The following is a 27,444-nucleotide window of genomic DNA, read 5'->3' as shown; positions in this document are numbered from 1 at the left end:
AGTTGGTATATGTTTATACATACATCTCTCTAATCTCAAATTATGTGATACATACATACATACATGCATGCATTGATACATACATGTGTATGTATGCATGCATGTATGTATGTATGTATATATACATATATATATATAAACATACATAAATATGATATATGCATGTACACACACATCTACCTAATCTCATATATACATTTAGCACCCAATCTCAAATTCAATTAATTTAAGTTGGTATATGTCAACGCGTGTGCACACACACACACACACACACACATATACACAAACACACATATATATACACACACACATATATAAAGTCTTGAAACCTTTAAGACTCCATAACGTCTTGAAGATTTTTAAAGTGTTGGTATTGTTATATTATAACTTCATTTTTCTTTGAGGTAAACTTATCCTTTCTTTTCTTTTTTTGGCAATCTTATCATTCTATCAATTTATATGATTCTCCTTTCTCATTACGATCTTTCTATTTTCCTATTTTAGGTTTGAGAGTCCTTATGCATTAACCTTACACCTTGTGTATAAAACTCCAAGGGCTTTTAAGATTTATGTCGTTATTCACACAAGCTCTTATAATAGTGCATTCAAATTTATGCATAAGATCTTATGTGCTATGCATAAGGGTATGACTCCCTTGAAATTTAAGATTTTTAATTAAGACCTTTAGTGGATTTTTAGAGGCCTCTAAAAATGAAAAACCCATAACATCTATCACTTTTTTATGAGGGTAGATGAAGTCAGTAAAGAGAGTGTGTTAAATTGTAATAAGTGAATGCAATCAAGGTAGATGAGACAAATGAAATTTAATAAAGAGGGGTGTGTTGAACACACTCAACTAGGGCCTAGTTGGGTTGAATAAAGAAAATATTTTCTTCCTTTTTTCTTTCTTTTTCCTCTTCCTATCTTGTTGTTTTTTTGTAAATTACTTAATTATATATTATAGTGAGATAATTATTACATAAGAAACCTATCAATTTGGTATTGGATAATTTCTTTACCTATATGCTATCCTCATGCTATTTTATGAAATATTATTATTATCATGTGAATTAATGATAGTATATTAACAAATTAGTATACTAGACCGAATTAATGATAGTCTATTAATAAATTAGTATACTAGAATAAATGAATGAATATACTCATACTTCAGTTCTAGGATTTGGATTCAATTCTAGGACTTGAGTCCTGAACTTTGGTATCAAAGCAATCTAGGACTCAAGAGCTAGGCTTGAGCTATCACACAAGCCTAGGACTTGAGTCCTAGACTTTGGTATGAAAGTAATCTAGGACTCAAGTCCTAGGCTTGAGCCATCAACACTGGTCTAGGACTTGAGTCCTAGACTTGTGGTATTGAAGTAATGTAGGACTCAAGACTTATGGTTCTAGACTTTAGACTATCACACACGGGTCCTAGACTTTATTCTTGAAGTAATGCAGGACTCAATAGTAATCTAAACCATACAAGTTTAGGACTCAAGTCCTAGACTTTGGACTTGAAGTAGTCAAGGTCTTCACATGTAGATAAAGCCTACCATACCACTAAGACATTAATCCTAGACTTTAGCTAGTTTAACATCCAAGTCCTAGACTTTAGCCAATCTAAGTTCCGAGTCCTAGACTTTAGGCTGTCACTTAAGTCTATGACTTGAGTCTTAGACTTTGTTCTTAAAGTAACGTAAGACTTAAGTAGCCATCAACACTGGTCTAGAACTTCACTCCTAGACTTTGGGCTAACACACATCTAGGACACGTCCCAAACTTTGGACTTAAAGTAGTTAAGGTCTTCAATTGTAAATTTAAGCATACCAGGCCATTGACTCCTAGATTAGCCTATCACAAGTCTAGGAGTCAAGTCTTAGAATCGGTCTTGCATATCATTCTCAGACACTTGAGCCTCATACATAGGTATGATACTTAAGTTCTACATTAGGCGCATTACCACACAAGTCTAGGGCTAAGGTCCTTAACTTTGACAAGTCTAAGACTTAAGTCCAAAACTAAAGGACCGTTAGGATAAAATTGTAGATGGCATAAAGAAAAATAGTCTTCCTTAAGTAAGAAATTCCTTGGTTTGAAATGGTTTTTTCTATTTTACAAAATCATGTTTGACAAACTTGTTGTTGGAGATGTTATGGGGCTCTTGGTTGGTGGCTGCAACATTGTTAGGTTTGGTTACAATATTGTTAGGTTTGGTGAAGTATTTTTAATCAAATCAACTCAACTTTATCAAGGAGTTCCTATAGGAAAGGATTGTGAATTTTCCTATGAACTATTTTGATATAAGTGTTTATATACCATATTAAATTAACTCAACTTTTTCAAGGAGTTCCTATAGGAAAGGATGGTAGCCATGTGTGGTAAACTATTTTGATACAAGTGTTTGTAAAAATTGGTTGATTCCATTGGAAGCACAATCAAACGGCCTAAAATCCATTTTAAAAATCATATTTCTGTGCAAGATGCAAATCCTTCATCTTGTGAAAAAGATGAATCCATAGTGGATGCAGTTGTGAATGATGGCATGTCATTAAGAGAAAGTTGGGTGCATAAAGAAGTTAAACTATAGTCAGATGATAACATAGGATGCCTTTAAGAGGGAATAATATTGTTCACTTTTCCTTTTGAGGTAGTTGACTTTACAGAGTTAGGTGAAGACCATATGGGGGTGGTGATGGCTAGAAAAGATGAATCGATGCTTATTGGCAGGGATAGAAAAATGTGACACTTGAACAATGGTGAATCAATATCACCTCTTTTGTCTAAACACAAGGTTGGGCTCATAAGCAAGTATGTTGAAGAAACACCAAACGTGGGCAACCAAAGCTTATAACACAAAAAGGGAAACATTGCATGATGGTGAATAGAAAAACTAAGGAACCTAAGGGGATAAACACTGCATGCAAATAGTGACAAAAGAGCAAGTGAAGCTTTTAGCAACAATGAAATTGTTGCTAAATGTTGTCAATTAGCTGATCAAAGAAAGGTTATGGAACTTCAGAAGAGCTACTGGGGCCAAAGCTTGCATGATCATGTTACTTATGTTATACAACACATTGGGACAAGTTTGTCTCACAAAGGATAACTTAAAGTATATTTGATTTTCTTTTGCTTTTGATGGCAAATAAATATGTTGCAAGGCTTGGTATAAGATTTATGCTATTCCTTCCTCATCCTTCTATAAATACAAAACACAATTCAAAAAAGGTTCTAGAAAATAAGAGCATGGAGACATGGGGATAATTAAAAGAGGGTGGGACCTTATTCAAGAAAGGCTCTCATACATGACTTCATAGCCAAAAATACAAAGAAAATTGCACACAAGAGAAAGACTTTAATAGATGGTATGAGAGAGACTCAAATGGTGATCCTTGATATGTACAAAACAGGTGGATATTCTAATAAAAATCAATGAAGGTGGATTTTCTAGCTTGTGGATATTCTACCTCAAAATTTATGCAACAAAAGGAGATGTCTACTTCAACATTCAATCAGATTTGGAATACTAAGTTTAAACATGTTAGTATAGCAAAAATTAGTCAGTTTTCTAAATGTGACATTTGATCAAGGATTAAGCCTACAACTTGCTACTTCTATAGAATGCCATGAGGAAAGGAGTAAATTAATGAAGAAACGTAAAAAGCATATGGATTAACAAAGCAGCAGCTACATAAATTTATACTATAGTTGGCATATTTTTTCACATCATCAAACACAAGGATACTTACGCATTATTCATGACAAAATGGATCAGTAGAAAATAGCAATTCCTAGGCTCACAATGGATATAGATAGGTCACCCTAGCTACCAATTTCTTTAATAGGAATGATAACTCATTGGACATGGTTAAGGTAGGTATGAGCATTTTTTAAATGGACTTTGGCCTTCAGATCCTAATTTCACAATTGGATCTCTCTCTCATTATCTTAGAAATCTTGAAAGAGTTGGTAATCATTCTTATGGTAACCTTGTTGTACATGAAGTGCGTGATTTGGGATGCGATCTCCTAAAGAGTCTAATGTCAACAAAGGCTCCATATCTACATAATAACATGGACAAGGGGCTACAATCAAAGAATGCAATGCCTATTGTTAACTATTACATATTCAAAAAATACCATAGGAACATCCTCTTTTAAGAATTTACTAGAGGAATTACTTTGAGAGCTTGATAATTATGCATCTAAAAATAAAAATAGCTTCTTGTTTGTATACCTATCATTGGTAGTGGCAAGGGGCACATTTAAATTCATAGAATTAGAGTTCTTGATAGTTGGGAACACACATGAGGATATTGATTCTATGTTTAACAAGTTCTTAGGGAATCTTTGCACAAGCTACAATTACACATTTCCTCATTTATTACAAAAAAATTTAACACTTGTGAATGTACATCTTTGTCCCCATTCTTGATAACCAAAGTGCCTGATTTTAAGGCGGCAGACATAGAAGTTTATCTTCATGATGATCAAGATTCTTTGATTAGTGAGCACTCAAAACCACACCAATTTATATTTTTCATGCAAGACAATGTTCTGTTGTACAACACAAGATACATGGCCAATTGAGGCTTTTCCAAGTGGCACTCTAGATCGTTATCTTAGATGCCAAGTGGGCATCAATATCTCCTCAGAGTAGTAGATAGCCCCTCTTCTTGTGAAGTCCCCTGACTGGTGCCAGTTAAAGGCAACATTGAGTTATGAAAAAGAGAGAATGGCAAGGTTAAACAATGCTTCCGACTGGTGTACCAAAGTTAGTTTCTATGTTTCCACACATGAAAGATTGTTTATAGCTAAAATCTGGGATCAAAGATTACATAAACCATTAAACTTATTGGGCACAACAACAAGGACCAACATCACAATTCCATCTATATATATCTCTAGTGTGATCGAGTATTGGAAGCAAATGCTTATTCACTTAAATACAACAAATAGTACTCCAAATACACAGTACTACATTGATTTTTGGCTAAGAACCATACAAGATGATGATAACTTGGAACTAATGAGATAGGAATGATGATGAATTTCTAGGATTGGAGGTACTAGATGGACAATATTGTGGTCCTCAAAGAGGTAAGCCAAAAGAATCATTTTCTCCAATGGTAGATGTAAAGAAGAGAGACTTTATGCCCATTTATCCATAAGATGATCCAATTTGATGGAAGAACCAGATGCTAATACAAACAAGCTTTTAGAATAATATGGATAGGTAAAACTACAATATTGGGCTCTTGTTTTGATAAAAACAATGTTACAGATGTAGAAGTATATATAGATCATTGGAATAAACATTAGATGTACAACAAGAAGGATCCATTGTGTTGGGAGTCAAAATTCCATTGTGTGGCCATGGGTATCAAAGGGATGAAAAGTATAAATAAAGATAAAGATCCCATCAATTGTGTGTGAGAAGGCTTAAATAAGTTTGAAAGTTGAAAGATAAACTGCAATGATGAATTAGCCAGGCTCGTATATTTTATGATCTTTTGATCCTTTAAGAAAATGAGTTAGTTAATATATTAATCATATGTGTTGTACCTTGAAATGTTTTTTCCATTTTATTAAAATTACAAATGTTATCTTAAATGACTTTGCACATTAAAATTGATTGCATGAGCCTTGTATTCATGTGCACATGTGTGGGATTATTAGTGAGAACTAAGAGTTACAAAATGACCATGTGGATGGGTGCTTTGAACCTTAATCTATAATTTCTGAAAATTAAAGGAAAGAGTTCATGCTTCATATGGATATTTAGAAAGGAATGTTTTTGGTCATTAAACCATATGATGAAAAAAATGGATTTGGTGCTACCGCTAATAAAGACATTGGATATGAGCACTACTTGCATGCATGTACTAGTAGACTGATGGGAGCCCATCTCTGAAAATTGATAGATAATGGAAGCATAAATTAAAAGTATAACATTGTATGCCATAAAGTTCTTCAAGTTTGAGATGCATTTTTTGGTTGAAAGAATTTAAGACGTGTATTTGTGATGAGTAGGTTTTGAACTAATAATTTATTGATCCTTAAAATTCCCAAACTTCAAAGAATTGCTTCACTTTAGCTCCCTTGGAGTAGATTTTTTAGTTTTTTTATTAGTCACTTGTTGTTTTTAAGCCTAATATATCTTGATGGTTTCATGGAGTTGAGCATGTAAGGATCCGAAAGACCTTTGTCAATTAAAGGTTCCACAAGCTCCAATCAATGCAAAAAAAAACAAAATCTTTAAAAGATGACAGGTCATTCCCAAATTCATAAGCGATATTTATTGTGGATGCAAAAATTAGTTATGTATTAACTAAAAGTGCATTATGTGATGTAAATATTAGTGATCTTTTGGAATTATACCATTCAAATTGAGATGCAATTTAAAGTATTTAAACCTTTATTTTGTTGAGTATCATGATTTTTTATGGCTTATTGGTCCTTACAAAAGGCTTGAAAATCAATTAATTATGTCATTCTAGCTTAGTTAGAGAATAATTTTCACTCTTTTTGTCATCAACTTGGTGCTTTCAGGCCATAAAAGGTCTCAAAGGTGGAATATTGTCTTAAATATATGGATTTATCTTTTGTCTTGAAGTTTGGTTATGTCCTTCTCAAGGAGGAGAAAAGGCAAGATAAGATATTTTTTTCTTCTCAATTTTTTGAAGTTTATTGCTATGTTTCTCAAGGAGAAGATGTGGAAAAAGGCAAGATAAGATGCTTGTGAATCTTGCATGATGGGCAAGTAACATCAACATCAACATCTGTTCTCACAAAAGAAGCCAACTATAGAGCATAGCCTCCTCTTTAGCTTATCAATGTTTTTTTGCTATGGAAAGATGCCAACCATAGCTTTGGGTGGTTCTTCCTGCTTAATGACATTGATTGACAACTATCATGTGTATTTTCCAAAGGAAAAGCCTAACATTTTTGGAAAATTCAAAAAATGGCTTGCAATGGTCCAAGAATGAGATAGAAAAGAAACTAAAGAAGTTTTAAACTATTTAGGGTGGAGAGTTCATTTCAAGGGAATTCATAGCCTCCTAGTGGGGGATCAAAAAACAATGAACACCCACTCATACATGATTGAAATGAAGTAGCATAATAGAATAATAGAAAGCATCACCTCACCCTAACCATCTCTGCTCTCAAACAACCAAAAGTCACAAGTCATTTTCTACCCTCCTTGTAGCTGCTAGATGCTCTAGAAGACCTTGAGCAGCATTGACAATGAAGGGATACTTAATCCCTATAAAAAATCATCAATCATCTTCTGCCAACCTAAAGAGTGTAAAAAGAATATTGAGTAGGGCTTTCAACTCGAGTATCAGCGCGATCAAGGACCATTTTTTGCTTCATGCACTTTTTAAAAAAAATCAAAGTTAAGATTTGCTTCTTTTTTTCCCATACCATGTGACTTATTCATCTTGCAAGGTTTGTTATTACGATCTTCTTATGCTACCCAGATAAACATTCCCCCGAGATTCCCCCTTCACAAAATAGTTCATATACCATCATGTAAGCAAAAAATGACCTCAATCTTAAAAATTAACCTCACCACCATTGAGAAGCTAGGTTGTCATGATCATGTACATGCCCTACTACTAAGAGAAAACCTACAAATGTGAATCCCATGGGATTTTTAAGAGACTGTGCTTGTACCATGATTGAAAGGTCTTCCTATGCTACCCAGATAAATATTCCCCCCTTCACAAAATAGTTCACATACCATCATGAAAGCAAAAAATTACCTCAATCTTAACAATTAACCTCACCACCATTGAGAAGTTAGGTCGTCATGATCATATACATGCCCTACTACTAAGAGAAAATCTACAAATGGGAATCTGATGGGTTTTTTAAGAGACTGTGCTTGTACCATGATTGAAGGGTCTGTTGTTTGCAACCCACTTGGTTTGCCCATGAGCTCATGTTTTTGTTGGTGCTCTATGGGGATCCAAGTGTGATTCTTTATAATATAGTTTTTGTTTATTCTTTAGATGATAGGAAATTGCATCTTGCAGAGACACGCAGAGACACATCACTTGCTATTCAAATAGATTAAAATATAAACTTCAATTATTACCATGAGCAAGATAGCATAAAACCATAAATAAAATAAACACATGAGAGAGTACTAGGTGTAATCTATCCCTCCTCAAGAAGTGTTGGCATCCTCCCACTTCTTGAGTATTTATGCTTTATTACTAAAAATAGCCCATGAGCCAAAAATAGATGCATGCTTATGCATGGGCTTGCCCTTTACAAAAATGCTTAGATAAAGTATTCCTATGTAAACCACTAAAGGAGAATTACATAAAGAACCCCAAGGACTAATTCATGCAATGCAACAAAAATCAATAAGTCCACCCAAGTATAATAAAAGTGGACGGCTCAATAGGTCCACTCCCAAGTACATCAAAAGTGGGTGGCCAATAACGATACAAAATCTCCTAGTATATACTACGGTCAAAATACCAAAGTGAGAACCATCCCGGTAATAGCTCATGCCATATCACTGCCATCACGTCCCAACCATTCCGTCTTACGAGCACAAAGCCCGTCAATCTCACCAACCTACACATGTTGTCCATTCAAACACATTACAAATTAGCAACACATGCTAAAATTAAACAACAACACATAAGCATTAAATCCAACACTTAGTTCTAGCCATCCCTAATTTCATGTGTCCTACACATGGAATATTTGGAATCACCCATGCCATGCTATGAACATAGTGGTAATTAGGTGTCCTTGATTAACCACAGAGAAGGACGGACATACAAACTGTAACATCTCTCCCACCCGAGATAGCAACTATCCTCAGTTGTGTCATATCAACTTGCTCGTGTTTGAAAGTAAGATTAGGTGTCCTTGATGGACGGACATACAAACTGTAACATCCCTCCCACCCGAGATAGCAACTATCCTCAGTTGTGTCATATCAACTTGCTCGTGTTTGAAAGTAAGATTAGGTGAGGTCAAGATAGACACGAAAAAACCATTCACGCATCCATTTAGCATTCTCACGGGGATTATTTTTAAATGTCAAAAGATATCTATTATACAATGTACCTGTGCAAGTGGTAGTGGTCTCATGGTCAATAATAGCCTCAAGTTGAAGTTCTTCTACCTGGTGAACAAGACTAGGTGCTTCCTCATATATAGGATGTGTAGGGAGTGGTCCCTTATAAGGTCTCAAAAGACTAATATGGAAAGAATTATGAATTCTCCAATGAGAGGGAAGTGAAAACCTATATGCTAGGTCATTAATCTTATGAGTAATTTGAAAAGGGCCATAAAAATGAGGAGCTAACTACTTAACAACAAGGTTAGTCTCAACACTTTTAAAACGTTTCTTTTCAATACAAAGCAAAACATATTGACCTACTTGAAAAACCATGTGCTTTCTTTTCTTATTAGCATGTTTAGTGTAGTGCTCTTGTGCTTTAGAAATAGCATAACAAACATAATCATGAATGGAAGTAAAATCAATAGTGAATTGATCTGTAGCTTTAATAGTGTGTGACAAATGAGTGATAGGAGTATGTAAACTTTGCCAACACAATTGCAAAAGGTGCTTTTCCAGTGGTGTGGATGAATGCGGTGTGTTGTTGTATGCAAATTGCAAAATATGGATATACGTATCTCATTGTTTAGTTTATGATGAAACATATGCACAAAGTAAATCCAGTATTGTACTATTTGTCACTTCAGTTTGACCATTAGATTCACGATGAAATGCAATGGAAAAATCCAATTTAGTGTCTAGATTATCAAACAATGTCGTCCAAAAATCACTGCAAAACTTAGAATCTCTATCAGAAACAATCACTTGTGGGTAAACCATGATATGTGAAAATCTATTTAACAAACAAGTGTGCAGCTTGATGTGTAGTAAGAGTCTTTTTACAAGGCAGAAAATATGCTTGTTTGCTAAATCTATCAACAATGGTCCAAATCATATCATTATGGCTTGCAGAAACCAGTGATAAAATTCAAAGAAATCTGTTCCGGAGCATTAGGAATTGGAAGAGACATAAGCAAACCAAGTTTCTTACCCTTGTAACTTTTCACTTTCTGACAAACATCACATTCAGAAACAAGTGTAGCTAGATCATATTTCATTTTAGGCCAATAAAAGTCACTAGAGATGGTCTAGAATGTAGATGAAACACCTTGATGCCCTTCATAAGGTGGCTAATGTAATTACTCTAGAATAGAATGTCTAAAGGGTCGAGTAATGCATAATATTTTCTAAAAGAAAAGATATCCATCACCATAGGAATACTCGGAAAATGGGTTCCAATGATTTTCTCTCAATCTAAACTAAATGTCGCTAAAGTCAGGGTCTTGGTCATAAGTCTCATGTATAGAGTCAAAAGATGTATTCTCAATCAGACACATTTTGAATGGAAGTTCTTCTACTCAAAGCATCAATAACTACATTTTTTTTACCAGGTTAGTATTGAATAATAGGCTGAAAACTTTGAATAAAAGCTACCCATTTTCTAATTTTTTAATGCATGGACTACAGCGACAACTCTTTTTTATAGGTGTTATACTTACTTTCATCAAGACAAAATTTCCTACTCTCGAAAGCAATAGGATGACCATCTTGCATTAACACAGCACCAATGCTCTTACCACACTAGCTCGGTTACAACCACAAAGAAAGGACATGAAAAATCAGGTAATTGTAACATAGGTGCATGAGTAAGTGCATATTTTAATGCAAGAAAAAATTTCTTTTGAAGATCGGTCCATTCATAAGGTTTGTTTTTCTTGAGAAGTTCAATGAGATGATGTGCCTTATATACAAAATTGCAGACAAACTTGCAATAATAACTACACAACCCTAGAAAAGATCATAACTCATGAAGATTCTTAGGTCATGGCCAAGACGCAATAGTTTCTATTTTCTTGGGATCAACATGGATTCCCTTAGTAGAAACTATATGTCCCAAACACTCAATCTCACTCTAGAAAAAACTACTCTTTTTAGGATTAAGGTAAGGTTCATTTTCCTTGAGTAAATTGAATACAATTTCTAAGTGTTTTTCGTGCTCTTCTTCAGACTTACTAAAACCTAAGATATCATTGAAAAAGACAACCACAAATTGAGAAAGATCCTATTCATCATACGACTAAAAGTTGAAGTAGCATTAGGAAGACTAAATGACATCATTAAAAACTCAAAGTAGCCAGTCTGAGTTCTAAAAGCAGTTGATCAGCCATTCTTACTTGATGATATCCAAATTTTAGATCAAGTTTACTAAAGACACTGGATCCCCTTAATTTGACAAGTAGATCATCAACTCTAGGAATTGGAAATCTATTCTTTATAGTATTCTTATTGAGAGCCCTGTAGTCTACACACATACGATAAACTGCCATTTTTCTTCTTTACAAGAAGGACTGGTGCTCCATATTGTGAACTACTTAGTCTAATCAGTCCTCGAGAAAGCAAATCCTTGATTTGAGTCTGAATTTCTTTTTACTCAAGAGGGTTAATTCTATAAGGCACTCTACAAGGCGGTGCACTTCCAGGAATAATGTCTATTTGATGATCCTCAAGACGTGCACTAGGTAGTCCAAGAGGTAACTCATTGAGGAAACAATCCAAACATTTAGAAAGAAAAGAGTCATGTGATGTATTCCTGGGAGATGGTTCTTCAGCACACTAAGCTAGTTATCCAAAATTAAGAAAGTTTTCTCCCTCTTCCTCAAAGCCCTCTTGGCCTGAGTATGGCTCAAAACTGGTTGATCCTTGCATTTAGAAATTCCTTGCCTCTACCACCACGATACATAAAAGACATTGTGTGCTTTGCATAATCAGTATGGCTCAAAAGTGGTTGATCCTTGCATTTAGAAATTCCTTGCCTTTACCACCACGATACATAAAAGACATTGTGTGCTTTGCATAATCAATAGGTGGTGTGTATTGATGTCGGAAAGGCATTCCCAAAATCATGTCAATACCATGTATGTTGAGATATCAAGCTCAACTAGTGCTACAACGGACATTAATGACCCACTGGGGTGATAGCTTTTGCATCTACACCACTGGCATGGTTGGTTGTGGCCAGTGGGATGATAGGCTGTGTGACAGCCATTTTGGATTACTAGAGACTGGCATAGTTATAGCGCCAGCTCATTTAGTCAAGTTCACACTATGGACCGACCCTTGTATGTTGTAGTAGTTGAGTACTAACCCATATAGTGTGTACTCTTATCTTTTATGTTATGTTGGTAGAGAGAAGAAGAAGATAGAAGAAAATTCAGCTATCCATCTCTCTCTTGTGTCTTGCTCTCTCTTATGTGTGTGTATTTGCTTGCTAGGGTTTGAAGCTCTCCCTCTCCCCCACATTCTCTTTATGGTATCAGAGCCTTGTTCGTGTGTGAGAGCTAAGGAGGCAAGCAAGAGGCAAGAACAAGCAAGGAAGGAAGCGGTACTACACGGGTAAGAGCACCATCATCTCTTTCCCCTTCTTGGTTTAGGTACAACACCCCCTCAATAGCTCTGGGAGCTACACATCTCCGATTGAGGAGCTGTCTCTCGCGAGAGCGGAGCTACAAGGCAGGGATTTGGTTCTATTGGACATAGTTTTTTCAACCAAATTAGCGTTTTGGGCACATTACGGGCCCCATTTTGTCATTGTAAGGTATTTTAGGTAGTGTTCTAGAAGTTCTGGTAGAGAACTGTTTTTGCTCGAAATCTGGTTATTGTAGTGCAGCAGTGCATTTTGGAAGCGCAGATAGGGTTTGCACATGTATTGTTGATACTGGGTGTATGTACATGTACTCTGGTCACATTTGGTGACACACAGGCTGTGCTGAAGTATCGCTGCCTGCAGCAGTTATATGAGATACTGCTGTATTACAAGTTACATACAGAAGTTGTCTGTTTGCAGGTTATTTGATTGCTGCAGGGAAACATGTCTGACGAATTAATCAGATTGTTAGTGAGAAGCTCGATAAGAATAACTTCCATGCCTGCAAGTTCAAAATGACCAATTTCCTAATGGGTAAAGGATTTTGGGATTATGTAGAAGGAGACATTGAGGAGCCTCCAGAGTTATGTGAGGAGAATGCCACTCCTACAGATATAAAGGCATTCAAGGATTGGAATCAGGGTGCAAGAAAAGTCATGTACTGGCTTTCAATTAGTGTCACAGACACTATGATAGGACACATACAGGATGCAAACACTCCAGTAGTTGCATGGCAGAATCTAGTTCAGATGTTCCAGAGACTAACACAAAGGCAAGGAAGTTGTAGTTAAAGAAAGAGTTGCATAATGTGAAAAAGAAAAGCATCTCCATCAATGAATATGCCTTAAAGATCAAGGGCATTGTTGAATCCCTTGGGTCTATCAATGTATCAATGGAGGATGATGATTTGGTGAGTGTCTGTCTCCTGAATGGGCTTGGCAAAGAGTACAAGCCATTCAAGACCTCCATTGTAGTTAGGGAGAATATTCCCAACTTTGGGACTTGATATCTATGCTGATCATAGAAGAAAAGGCTTTAGGTGAGGATTCTTCTTCACAGATCAAGAACACATTGGAACATGCCTTCTACTCTAATTCAGGTAACGGCCGTGGTCGGAGGCGAAGGTGGTAGCCGACAAGGAAATAAGAATTGTGGACAACAATAGTCCAATGATTCACAGTAGCAATCATACACAGGTGGAAGAGGCCAGTTTAGAGGGAGGGGGAGCCAAAGAGGCCGAGGTGGTTGGCAAAGAAATCAAAATGCAAATAGCATAGAGTGCTATTACTGTGGCAAACTAGGACACATGGCAAAAGACTGCTACAAAAAGCAGAATGATATTAAAAAGTGGGAAGTTGCAGCAAGGCAACTATGCATCATCTAGCAAACATGGAGGTGATGACAGAAGTGAGCAGTTGTTTGTGATGCACCACATGCTTAGTTCCATAACACGGGATGTGTCAGGATCTCAAGATATATGGTATGTGGATTCTGGTGCCTCTAACCACATGACCAGTCATGCTGAGTGATTTAGAGATATGCAGAAAATGGAAAAACTAGGTTATGTAGAAACAAGTGATGATATGCGCATCCCATTGCGCATGTTGGTAAAGTGCCATTGTCTATGTAGGATGGCAAAATGAAGTACTTGGCTGTACTTCATGTTTCAAATATTACAAAGAGCCTAGTTTCTGTTGGGACAGATGGTTGAGCAGGGTCTACAAGTGAGGTTTAATCCTCATCAAGGATGTTTTGTGGAAGACTTCAAAAATAAGTGTTGCTTGGTTGCAAAGGGTAACAGAAATGGTAGGATGTTTACTTTGGATGTGAACATGCCTGAGATAAAGGCAGCCATGTTTGCGCATGGAACATGTGTCATTGCAGATATTGACATATGGCACAAGCGCATTGGTCATTTGAATGTACAACGACTGAAGTCTATGCAGGCCCAAAATATTGTTGTAGGTTTGCCAAAGTTTAAGGTTGATGGTATGCATAAGGTATGTGAAGCATGCCAACTTGGTAAGCAGGCCAAACACGCTTTCCCACATGAAAAGCATGCCAGTGCAAGGCCATTGGATGTCATAAATTCAGATGTATGGGGACTGACCAAGACTGCAACAATTGCAGGTTGCAGGTACTATGTTATTCATTGATGACCACACTAGGAAGGTGTGGGTTTATTTCATGAAGGAGAAAAGTGAGGTGTTTGCTCACTTTCAGAGATTTAAAGCCTTGGTCGAGAAGGAAAAAGGCATACAAATAAAATACCTAAGATCAGATGGTGGGGGAGAATATTTCTCAATGAGTTCAGCAATTTCCTGAGAAAGCAGGGAATCAAGAGGCAGTTTACGTGAAGGTACACTCCGCAACAGAATGGTGTTGTAGAAAGGAAAAACAGGCATATTACAGAAGTGGCATGTGCCTTGATGGCTCAAAATAATAAGCCACATTAATTTTGGGCAGAAGCATTAGCAACTGCTGTGTACATTATGAACAGGACACCCACTGCAGCTATTTATGGTATGACTCCTGAACAGAAGTTTACAAGCATAAGACCGGATGTGTCTCACTTGAAAGTGTTTGGGTGTATTACATATGTACATGTTCATGATGAAGTGAGAACAAATTTGGATCCAAAGGCAGAGAAATGCATCTTCATTGGTTATGCTATGGAGCAAAAAGGTTAGATATGCTATAACCCTACCACTCTTGAGATGCAAGTAAGCAGAGATGTTGTCTTCGATGAGATGAGTAGCTAGTATGCACTAGTAGTGAAGGCAACAAAAGATGTAGATGTAAGAAGTGCTGATGTTACACCACATGTAGAGCAGCAATCATAGGTGCTGAGTGGACCTAGGGAGTCCTCAAGCAGTGGATCCAATGTTGGTCCATGGTTAGGCAGGTTGAGGAATGATGCAGGTACACATGTATCATGGAAAGGGAAGGAAAAGGTAGATCAACCTTTTGTGCCTGATTTGTCAACAGGTCACTCATATGTGGATGGTGACTCTAGTGGGTCTGAGTAGAGCCTTGATGAGGAGCTTGGCATTCTGTTTGTGGTTACTCCTAGTGTAAGGAGAACTAGGGTTGTTTTGAGGACACCTGGCAATGATTACGAAGGTCTATGAGGGTTAGATACCCTGTTGACATGGTAAAAGCAATACAGGAGGTTGATCCCACTTGCTTTGAGCAGGCAATCAGAAATAAGAAATGGGAAGATGCCATGGATGAGGAGATGGCAGCATTGGATGCAAATGCAACATGGGAGTTAGTGCCTTTGCCTAAGGAAAAGAGGGCAATTAGATATAAGTGGTTGTATAAAGTCAAGCACAATGCTGATGGTTCAGTGAGCAGGTACAAGGAAAGATTGGTTGATAAGGGCTATGCGCAAACTTATGGCATAGACTATGAGGAGACATTCAGCCCGGTTGTAAGAATGGCAACTGTGAGAGCTGTCATTGCTATGCTATGGCTACAGTGATGGTCTTTACATCAAATGGATGTAAAGAATGCTTTCTTGCATGGTGATTTGCAAGAAGAAGCGTACATGATGCAGCCACCAGGTTATGAGAGTGATGCAAATCTAGATTTTGTGTGCAGGTTACGCAAAGCCTTGTATGTCTTAAAGCAGGCACCCAGAGCATGGTCAAATAAGATCGGGGAGTATCTTGTTACCATTGGATTTCAGATATCCAATGCAAAATTTTCACTATATATGAAAAAGACAAATAGAGGGATCATACTATTAGTCATCTATGTGGATGACTTGATTATCACTGGTGATAATGATGCAGACATACATGATGTCAAGATGCTTTTGAAGCAGAAGTTTGAGATGAACGATTTGGGTGAGCTGTGGTATTTCTTTAGAGGTGGTGAGATCACCTCATGGCATTTTGCTATTGCAGAGGTAATATGGCTTGGGCATGTTGTCCAAGTATGGTATGATAGGCTATAAGCCTATTTCAATACCATTGGAGCAGAACACAAAGCTTTCCATAGCTACAGGTGAGCTTTTGGAGAACCCCACTACATACAGGCGCATAGTGGGTAGTTTGATCTACATGACCATTACAAGGCCAGACTTGAGCTATGTTGTTGGACTTGTGAGTTAGTTTATGGAGGCCCCTAGAAAGCCACACTTGGATGCGGCTAGACAGATCCTCGGGTACATAAAGTCCACAGTTGATTATGGACTTTTCTATGAGACTAGTACAGAGATATAGTTGCAAATGCTAGTTGGGTTGGTAGTATTGCAGACAAGAGATCTACCATTGGTTTTATGTTCTCATTTGGGAGTGCTGCTATGAGTTGGAGCAATAAGAAGAAGCCAACAGTTGCCTTATCGAGTATAGAGGCAGAGTACAGGGGTGCTCCTATGGCACCATGTGAGATAGCTTGGTTTCAGAAGCTAACTGGTGACATGGAAGAGCCCATGGATAGGGCAGTTGTCATATATTGTGACAATATGAGCAGCATACAGTTGACCAGTAACCCCAATATATCATGCTAGAACGAAGCACATTGAGGTGCATTATCACTTTATGAGGGAGAACGTTCTAGCAGGAGATGTAGATCTGGTATATGTCAGCACCACAGAGGATTAGGTGGCTGACATCTTCATGAAGGCATTGGGCACAGAGAAGCTCCACAGGTTTAGGAGCTTACTTGGAGTGTAGTGTGTGGAGTTGAGCTCCAGGGGGAGTGTTGAGATATCGAGCTCAACTAGTGCTACGACGGACATTGATGACCCGCCTGGGTGATAGCTTCCGCATCTACACCACTGGCATGATTGGTGAGATTATGGGTGATATGTGGCCAGTGGGATGACAGGCTGTGTGACAGCCATTTTGGATTACCAGAGACTAGCATTGTTATAGCGCCAACTCATTTAGTCGGGTCCACACTATGGACCGACCCTTGTATGTTGTAGTAGTTGATTTGTAGTAGTTGAGTACTAACCCATATAGTGTGTACTCTTATCTTTTATGTTATGTTGGTTGAGTAGAGAAGAAGAAGATAGAAGAAAATTCAGCTATCCATCTCTCTCTTGTGTCTTGCTCTCTCTTGTGTGTGTGTGTGTGCTTGCTTAATAGGGTTTAAAGCTCTCCCTCTCCCCCACATTCTCTTTAATGCAAAGGTGCTACGAAGAAAGTACGTTCACTAGAAAATTGTGCAGTAGACAAAGCAAGATTCTTCACTTTCTTAGTGCAATTAAACTTTTGATTTTGAAAAGCAGCCTTTACTTTAAAATGAGAAGGAATCATGTTAAGATGAGAAGGAATCATGTTAAGATGAAAGATTGTGATTTCTTTATCTTGACTTTTTCCTTTCATTTTAAGTAAAGTGTGTGGTGAAAAAGAATGAGGGTCAAGGTTAGAAGTACCTTCTTGATCAGATTTATCGTTGAACTCGTTACCACCATCAGACTCTGGCTTGTTCATCATCTCGTAAGCATCATCATCAGACTCTGGCTTGTTCATCATCTCGTAAGCATCATCATCATCTCTAGTTTTCCTATAAATAGAAGCCTCCCCCTTGTTGAAAAATATATAGTGTTTATGCATCGTTACTCTACTCCACCTAAGCCAAGAAGTGTGAATTCATTAATAATTCACTAGTTTTTGGAGCTTCCTTCTTTCTTCAATCCCCATTAGTGGCTCCATCAACATACTTAACCAATTGATTGGTTGGGGGCCTCTACCGTGAACAAAGAATCAAGCAATTTGTAAGGTAATTATGATCATTTTCTATAATTTCTCAATGCTTCTCTCTTCTCAATCCCTCTCAAGCTTGAGAAGTTGTTATTACTTGGGCACCTATCAGGATAGTGCCCCTTTTGATGGCAAATGTAACATTGGATATTCTCTGCTTTTTCATCTCGAGTAACTGAATCTAGAACATCTGTCTTCTTTGGTTCTCCATTATTATTCTTGCCAATCTTTGGTTTATTGTTGTTGAATTGCTAGCTTCTTTGATCTTGACCCTTGTGAAAAGGTCATTTGAATAAAGAACGCATGTCAAAACCAGTAGAAGATGTCAAAGCTTTGGAGAATTCAGAAGTACGATTCTCCTGTTGAAACCTGGGCACACCCTTTTTCTTTTCACTATTCAAAGGAAGAGATTTAGCAGAGGCAAGAGTATGAGGACGAAACATGTTAACCTCCGCTCTAATCTTTGGATCCAACCCTAAAATAAACTTCCTTTTAAGCTTCTTTCCATGCACTTTTTCAATGGACTGCATTTGAATGAGAGCATTCCAAAATTTTTCAATGTAAGTTTGCACATCCTCCCCTTTCAACTATCTAAGAGTTTCCCAATGCTACCAAGCTTTAGATTTGTATTGAGGAGGTAGAAAGTGTCTCTTAATTTCATGTTGAAAGTCCTCCCAAAGTACGAGGTTTTATGTTGCCCATGCTTGGTAGCATTCCACCATAAAGCGGCATTCTGAATCAAATGATTTGCAGTGCACTTGACCTTGTCTTTCTCGAAAAAATTCTCTCCTGAAAAATAGTCATCAAATTGGCTAAGCCAAGCTAAAATAGTGTGTGCATCCTTCTTTCCATCAAAATTTTGAAAAGAGAAAGCCTTGTGACTAATGCAAGATTCTTTCCAAGCCATTTGAGCATCTAAAGTTGCCTTAACAGCTCGACAAATAGAATCCTCATCACTATCGCTTTCAATATCATGCATGTGCTGTTTGTGATGTTTCAATTGGTCTTCTAATGCAATTCTATGAGTACATTCATTGACCAATTGTGCTTGCAAAGCAATGAGTTTCTCTTGAATAGACGAGGATGCATGAAAACTAGCCATAATTGATAAAGAATAAAGAAAAACAAAAAAGTTCCAAAATACTTATAGTAGTTCCCGCTCTTGATAATAATTCTGAAGTTCGTGTAACCTATGAAAAATAGAAGAGTGATGTGGCCGTCCAACACAATCTCCACAATATCGAAAAGTAGTAGTGAAGCATCGGCGGAAGATAGATCGGTGGAAAAATATTGGAGTAGAGAATTTGAGCTTCAAAAGAGTGAACAGTGACCAATTTTGAAAATTCTAAAAACTTTGATTTGTTATAATTCTGAGTTTAGAACAAGCATGGAACGTTGAAAATTTCTTTAGTTTGAAGCCGGGCCAAATTCAGATGAATTTGGGCAATTTTTGAAGGGTTTTTGACTTAAAAGAGCTCCACACATGAATCTCCTCTTATCTTTGTCACTTTTTATGAGATGAAAGAAGATGGGAATTATGGAGCCATAGATTTCTACAGGTTTACAACAACCGTTTTGCAAATTCAACTTATTTGATCCTTGATAAAAGCTTGCAACAAGCAGGGTACGTGTTTTGTGTAAGAGACCATTCCGGACGCATCCAACTGAGCAGATTTTTATTCCGATGTAATTTCTAGATTTGCAGAGATTATGAGCACCCAGCCTGCATGATTTTTTGTTTTTCTCCTTTGCATGCATTTTTGAGCTTGTAGAGGATAGTTTGGAAGAGCCTAGACTAGGCTTATAACTAGGACTTTTGTTTAAGCGTTAGCTAGAGCCTTTGTGAAGCCTTTAGTTAGGCATTTAAACCTTGTTTTGACACCTTTTGAAGGCCTAGAAAATGAGTACTTAAAAGCTCCAACTTTGAAGAAGTGATTTTTCCTGCTTTATGTGCCCTTTGTTTTCCAGCTTTCTTTTGGTCACGACCTAAAGAATTTGAAGCCCCTTTGAAGCCTTGATTTTTTTTAAAAATACTTCTTCTTGTACTAAATATTTTTCACCTTCTCTCCCCCCAAAATTTTGATACCACTAGAAATTGGATCTTGGAGAGACACACCACTTGCTATTCAAATGGATTAAAATATAAACTTCAATTATTACCATGAGCAACATAGCGTAAAACCATAAATAAAATAAACACATGAGAGAGTATTGGGTGTAATCTATCCCCTCTCAAGAAGTGTCAGCATCCTCCCACTTCTTAAGTATTTATGCTTTATTGCTAAAAATAGCCCATGAGCTAAAAATAGATGCATGCAAGCTTGCCCTTTACAAAAATGGGGGTTTCTTTTAACACAAGCTTAGATAAAGTATTCCTATCCAAATCACTAAAGGATAATTACATAAAGAACCCCAAGGGCTAATTCACACGGTGCAATAAAAATCAATAAATCCATGCCCAAGCATAATAAAAGTGGGTGGCTCAATAGGTCCACGCCCAAGTACATCAAAAGTGGGTGGCTGAACAGGTCCATGCCCAAGTACATCAAAAGCAGTCAGCCAAGCCTAGTAGATACTACGACCTAAATACCAAAGTGAGAACCATCTCGATAATAGCACATACCATATCTCCTAGTAGATGCTACGACCTAAATACCAAAGTCAGAACCATCCCGATAATAGCACATACCATATCACCACCATCACGTCCTAGCCATTTTGACTTAGGAGCACAAACCCCGTCAATCTCACCAACCTACACCACAGGTTGTCCATTCAAACACATTACAAATTAGTAACACATGCTAAAAGTACACAACATCACATAAGCATTAAATCTAACACTTAGTTCCAACCATCCCTAATTTCATATGTTCTACATATGGAATATTCGGAATCACCCAAGTGCCATGCTACGAACATAGTGGTAATTAGGCGTCCCCCATAGAAGGATGGATGGACAAACCGTAATACTAGACAATGGCCTTGAAAGTAGGGGGATGCTTCTTTCATGAAGAGAAGCTATAACAGTGACAATGGCATTGTAACACTTGTGTCAAACATTCTCCCTTTGACAAGTACGGGTACTTTTGATGCAATGAGTACACAATGGCCTTGAAGGCAATCTCTTCCTTTGACAAGTAGAGGGACTTTTGATGTAAGTGCACATTTTGACATGGTGGTGACAATGGCATTATAAACACTTGTGTCAAGCATTCTCCCTTTGATATAAGTACGAGTACTTTTGATGCAATGAGTGCACAATGGCTTGAAGATGATCTCTTCCTTCAACAAGTAGGGGGAATTTTGATGTAAGTTCACATTTTGACATACTATATAGCTCTGTAAACACTACATGGCAATTTCTCTATGATTCTAATTTACAGGAGAGACTTGTGCCACTTCCCCACCATACATTGTGCTTGGTCATCCCCCCCCCCCCCCCTCACACCACTCATCACACATACACAAAAGAAGTGTTTTTATAGTAGTTAGAATGATTAACTTCATCAATGATTGATGTTGGTTAATATAGTCATATGCATGGATTCTCTGCAGTGCATCTTCTATATTCAATGATTAGAGAAAAAAATCAAAAGCGTCACCGGATGAGGGCTAAAGATCTTCTTCCTAGAGAGCAGCTATGAGGTAGACTCTATCGAATCACTTTAGTTTCTTATTTGATTATGCATTATTAACATATATGTTACAGTGCATACTATGCATCTACATATTATATGTACTCTGTTACCCTACATATTGTGCATCTATATACTACATCTATATATTGTATATGTGTATCAATACGTGCATGTTTACTACTATGTATGTTTACTTACATTGTTTCATCTTTGTATACTTGGTTTGATATATCTATATGTGCCATGTATATATCTTAGTTGGTTTTTCCATTCAATCTGTGCCAATCTCTTTAGTTATGAGTCTACATGTATACTGCTATCTATATGTATAGTATGTATACTTGGTATGATCTCTATATACATCATGTATGTATCTTACTTGGTTGTTCTTTCTGATCTCAATTTATATACTGTGTGTGAATCTTGGTTGGTTTCATGTATCTTCCAATACTTCTATGTATGCAAACTGTTATGTGTATCTTGGTTGGTTTCATGTATCTTCCAATACTTCTATGTATGCAAACTATTATGTGCATCTTGTCTCGTTATCTTTGCATGTATGCTATTCTACATGTTGACACATCGTAGGATTTTCGTATTCCTTTGCACATTAACTCTATTCAAATGCATCATGTTGTTGAGTTTGTATGTTGATATGTTGTTGTTTGAAGGCTTACATCTATTTAGTTTTTGTGATGTCAGGACAATTGATGAAAGTTGTTTGCTAAATGATTTGAAAAGTCGAAAGTAAACAAACACTCTATAGATGGCATTCTAGCATGTTTAAGAGTTAAGCATTAGGATTTGGACTGTTCTTAATAGGTTTCTTTTTATGGTTGTGTCAAATGGATCCTTCTCCTATGGGTGAGCCAATGTAGTGGACCTAGCTATGCAATATAAGAAACATTTTCTCTTGCAAGAGGGAGACTTTACATTGCAGGACAATGCACACCTGACCTTGGACGCATGTGCACGACAATGCACACCTGCCCTTAGACGAATAGAGTGGAACCCTGGCTGACTCGTCCCGGACTGGGCTCACATGGGACCAATTTTCCACCCCAGGTCCTACACCACCTTGTTCAGATATGTCTACGTGGCATCCAAGTGCGAGTTGCACCTTCAAGCTTTGACATGAAACATTACTAGAATTGAAAGGAGAGTTCAGGTAACCTAAAAGCGTAAGAAGGCGGTAGACGTGGCATCCATAGGACAGCACCTTAGTGTGACGTAGCCTTGGGTTAGATGAGAGGAACAAAAAGGGTATTTGATTAAACATATGCCCATTCAAGGAAAAAGGAGGTAAATCTTCATAGAGTCACTCTCATACATTCCAATACACCATCCTCAAACATTATTTCTTGCATTCCAACCTGATTCGAAGCGTAGGCAAGATCCTAGACACAGCATTTAGTAAATTCCTACCTTAGACTGGTGCAATCAGAAGCACATAGTACCTCGTGTAGAGGTCTCGGGAACTTACAGCATCGCCTGTAAGGATGAGAGGGGGGTTATCTTGTGTGTCATTACAGCAAGACTTACAAGAGAAGACTTTCAGCCAACCAACGGCAACAGCAATAACAGTACAAAAGAACACTTTCAGCCAACACACGGCAATAGCAATAACAGCACAATTGTTCTTTGTGGTGGGCAATCCTTCAAAAGCCAAGCATAACAATGCCTCAAAACTGGAGAACAACCTGCAGCACCCAGGGAGGAGAAGGTAGCCAACCTGCAAATTGTCCCTGTAAAAAGAGAAACCCTGCTCCACCACTGTCAACACACCCCTCCTACTTTGGACCCAAGAGCCCTGTATTCTGGCAGCAAATTTTCTGCAATGCAACATTTGCATATACAACTGAATCCACAGCTTGCCTCAGCGATCAAGATTGTACTTTTCAGTTCAGTTACTTCACAAGAGCCTGGGAGGACTACATTAGAGGCAATTCTCCACTTTCACAAGCATATTACCTAACAAAGGGTCTTTAAAAAGACCAGTGTAGTAATATGTCACACAACCCTACGTTTTGTAAGCAAAAATTTCAGGACCATATGATCGGAGTATTAAAACTTCAGCCAATTCTTCGGTAAGTGTGAGCACTTGTCCTACACTGGCATCTCTAATTTTCCACTGCAAGTGTCTACAACTTACATACATGTCCAGCATAGAAGTGCATGTTTCAAATGACAAAATCCAAGCCGATTCCATCCCCTTGTTGAGATGAATCAAAGATCACATGGTATTCAATACACCAAGTTGCCCAAGTAGGAAGACAATTGGAAAGAACATGTTTTTCACAGACGCAATCCTCTATGCCAAAGTCTTCCTCGACAACTTCCAGCTCTTTTCTTTATGACCATCATCATCAGATTCCTCCATGCCACTGCTTTCATTCTCAAGATCATCAGAGTCCTCAGCATCCTCAACCTCCTCCATCAGTTCTCTATCAGTATCTTCACCCATGTCGTCAACTCCTTCGGAAACAACACCCTTTTCTGGTGACCTTGGTCCCCGTAACCGTGGGCCAGCATGGACCATCTCAACAAACTTTTCCTTCAAGTGAACAAGAGGATGATCTTCAATGAGATTAGATTGATTGTACCCCTCCCTCAGAATGATAGTCTTGACACCCCCACGATGGCTTGTGTAGAAGATCCCGGGAAACCGCTCAAACAAATGGACAACCTTCTGAGGCAGCCCAAACTCCTCACGGAAGGGTTGAATCACTTTCATACGGGCCTTTTTTTCAATTGTAAGACACAGAAACTCATGTAGGAGGGCAACTAATCTCTTCTCTGAGAGTGGAGTTCCTTTCTGCACTGTGCTCCAATCTTCATATGGAGAGATATATGGTAGCTGTTGCCAGTTTGCCAAAACTTCGAGGTTCTTTTTTCTCAGTGCCATGCCTGGCGACAAGAAGATCTTAAAAGGGAAGGGTTTCCCTCTGACTTCTATATCTCCCAAGCCCTTCTTGATGGCATCCTGCTTGGCTCTCTTTTCAAACTCCGAGACAGCCAGACCCTCGTCCCATTCCACGAGCTCAATATAAACATGGGAGCCGTCACATACAGGCTTGAAAAACTGTGGATATTCTGGCACTAACCTGTCTAGGAAGTCATCCGGGAAGCCTAAAATCCGCCTCACAGATTCCAGCTTGTCAGTGCGGATGCGACGACCCACGGCCATCATCAGCATCTGGCGCAATGTCTGTACAACACGCGGCTCCGTGTCACTGCAGATCTTCCGTTCTTCTTCAACAAGAGCCATGGCTTCCTGTGTCAATTTGCACCACGGCTGAGAGTCATTAGGGTTAGTGTAGACAACAAATATGTTAGGGTATCTCTTCATGAAGGCTCGCACGTTGAGCTTCTTGTTCTTGATGGCGAGCTCCCAGCGTTTCTTTTCCAGATGGCGGACTTTGATGGCATGGGCATCTTCATGCATGATCATGTCCATGATTCGGAAGAAGGGCCTGAGGACCTTGTCTCTCTCTGGGACCTCGTCCAGGGCGCGGTCTGGCTTTGCTCTGATTCTGGGGATGGACATGAACCGCATCTGAACCAGCCATACAGTCTGTGTACTCCCACTTTGCACGTTGAAAGCTTCCATTGCGGACAGCCTAGGGTTAGGGCTCACACATTTGGCAAGCCAATGCAGTGTAGAGAAGGACCACCACCGCACCATAGCTTCTATCTTCACCAAACCCTTCTTCAGACTCCCCTCGCCAGCAGTGTCAGACCATTGGAGGGTTTAAAGGTTTAAGGAGTCTCCTCTCGAGAGGTTAATAGCACACTAAAGGAACACCAAGTTTTGTGGAAACCTTTCACAAAAACTTCCTTCTCAAAGTTGAAAACCCCAAGGAAAAATTCAAGCACACACAAAGATAGAGACAAGAAAAGGGAGGAGGGTTTGGTGGTGCACATCCCCAGAAAGGGGTATTATACCCCGTGTTTGGGCACGGGGTAGGCCTTAGGCCACCCCAAGGGGCCCATGGCCCTTGCCCACCAGTCCAAGGAGGGGTTGGGCAGGCTGTCCCAACCCAAGAGGGCTTGGCCAGGCAGCCGACTTGCCTTTGGGCCAGCCCAACCAGTCGGCTAGCCCATAGGGCAGCTAGGACTGCAGGCGGCCAGAGCCCAGAAGGCTGCCCAGCAGCATGCGCAAAATGGCCAGGCAGCATAGGTGTGAACACATGGTATTTTCAGCATTTAATGCTACTTTAAACAAGTCGTGGGGTTTTTTTCAACAAACTGACGTGGATAAAACCAACTGACCAGCATCCTAGAAGGGGTATATAAACCCAGTACATAAATCAGTCCTGGCTATCTCATATTTCACCAAGTGGTGAAGCCAATCAAGGGGCCAGGACAGCCAAAGAGAAGCTAATGCAAGGGTGGATTCTGCAGGACAAGGGCAGAGGGTTCTCCTCAGCCAGGAAGGTTCAAGTTCAATCTTTTATTTCAGATTTTGCATCATTCTAATAAAAGCAAATACACGTGGTGGGGGCCTTATAGAGGGTATTCGGGACCCAATACTGTGTCCTCTTCCCCCCCCCTCTCTCTCTCTCTCTCTCTCTCTCTCTCTCTCTCTCTCTCTCTCTCTCTCTATTTTCTGCACATCTATATTCAGTTTTTGTGCGTTATTCTCGTCGTGAAAAGTGTGTTGATTTTTAAGCATTAAAGTTACCGATCTCCCCCGAAGCTTCCGTATGTTACTCTGGTATCAGAGCCTACTTCAAGTGTAAAGCTTCAACAAGAAACCAGAAATTTTTTGTCGCTCGTGTGGCTGGTTTTCCGACTCCGGTGGACCACCCCTTTCAGAGTGACTCTTGTCCCTCCAAGAACGGTTGGTTTTCAGCCTCCGGAAGTCTCCCACACACAGTGGATGGTCAGATTGCGCTCTGGAAAGGAGGTGCAATTTCTTGGTATAGTGAGCTTCAACGACAACAGAGACCAAGAACGTTGGGACCAAAGTGCACCAGGTAGCCTAGCTAGGGCATTAGGCATGAGTGTTAAAGAGATGTTCCAATAGATGATATGAGCAATCATAGACCAAAGTACCAAGTTGGAAGAGTAAAAGAGGCAGATATTGGCTCTGGAAGAGCACACCTGTTTTCCAGCTCTGCGTTTTCCGTCTCCTCCTCCCTCTCCTTCCGTTTCGAATCCCAATGCTTCAGTTGGAGCAATCATTAGTTGGGAGCTCGAAGATAAGCAGCAGGATGCCTATGACCCAGGAGTATGAGCGCAACAAATTGCTCAAGACCTTTGGCTACATAGGTGGCCAGAGAGTCAGTGTCTTGTTTAATAGCAGCAGCACGGAGGATGTGGTCACGGAACAAGCCGTTCGGCATGCCCGTTTCGTCCTGACTTCGGTGAACAAGCAAGTTGAGGGTTTTAGCACAGGCATAATGACGAGCCTCAAGTATGAAACTCTTGGTGGTAAGTTAGTTATTCAGGGCATAGAGTTTGTGCGTGGTTTTATGGTTGCCCCTCTTATAGGAGCAGACATAATATTGGGCATTCAGTGGTTTCACAAGTTCCTTCCTGATGTCAAGTGGAACAAGCACACTTTCCA

The 27,444-nt window shown here is 38.8% G+C and overlaps 1 protein-coding gene across 1 annotated transcript; it reads right to left on the bottom strand.

The window, feature by feature from the left end:
- Positions 1 to 23,152: 23,152 nt before the first annotated feature.
- Positions 23,153 to 25,737, bottom strand: LOC147609843 (protein WHAT'S THIS FACTOR 9, mitochondrial-like). The gene has a single exon (XM_086787107.1). It carries the CDS (start codon positions 25,555 to 25,557, stop codon positions 24,184 to 24,186), a length of 1,374 nt encoding a protein of 457 aa, XP_086643233.1. The 5' UTR covers positions 25,558 to 25,737; the 3' UTR covers positions 23,153 to 24,183.
- Positions 25,738 to 27,444: the final 1,707 nt, after the last annotated feature.

The sequence above is a fragment of the Cibotium barometz genome, chromosome 50 (assembly GCF_041138505.1).
Source record: "Cibotium barometz isolate CiBa-2024 chromosome 50, ASM4113850v1, whole genome shotgun sequence".
Lineage (NCBI taxonomy): Eukaryota > Viridiplantae > Streptophyta > Polypodiopsida > Cyatheales > Cibotiaceae > Cibotium > Cibotium barometz.
Note: the sequence above shows the minus strand (reverse complement) of the source record. Positions and strands in the feature narration are given on the sequence as shown.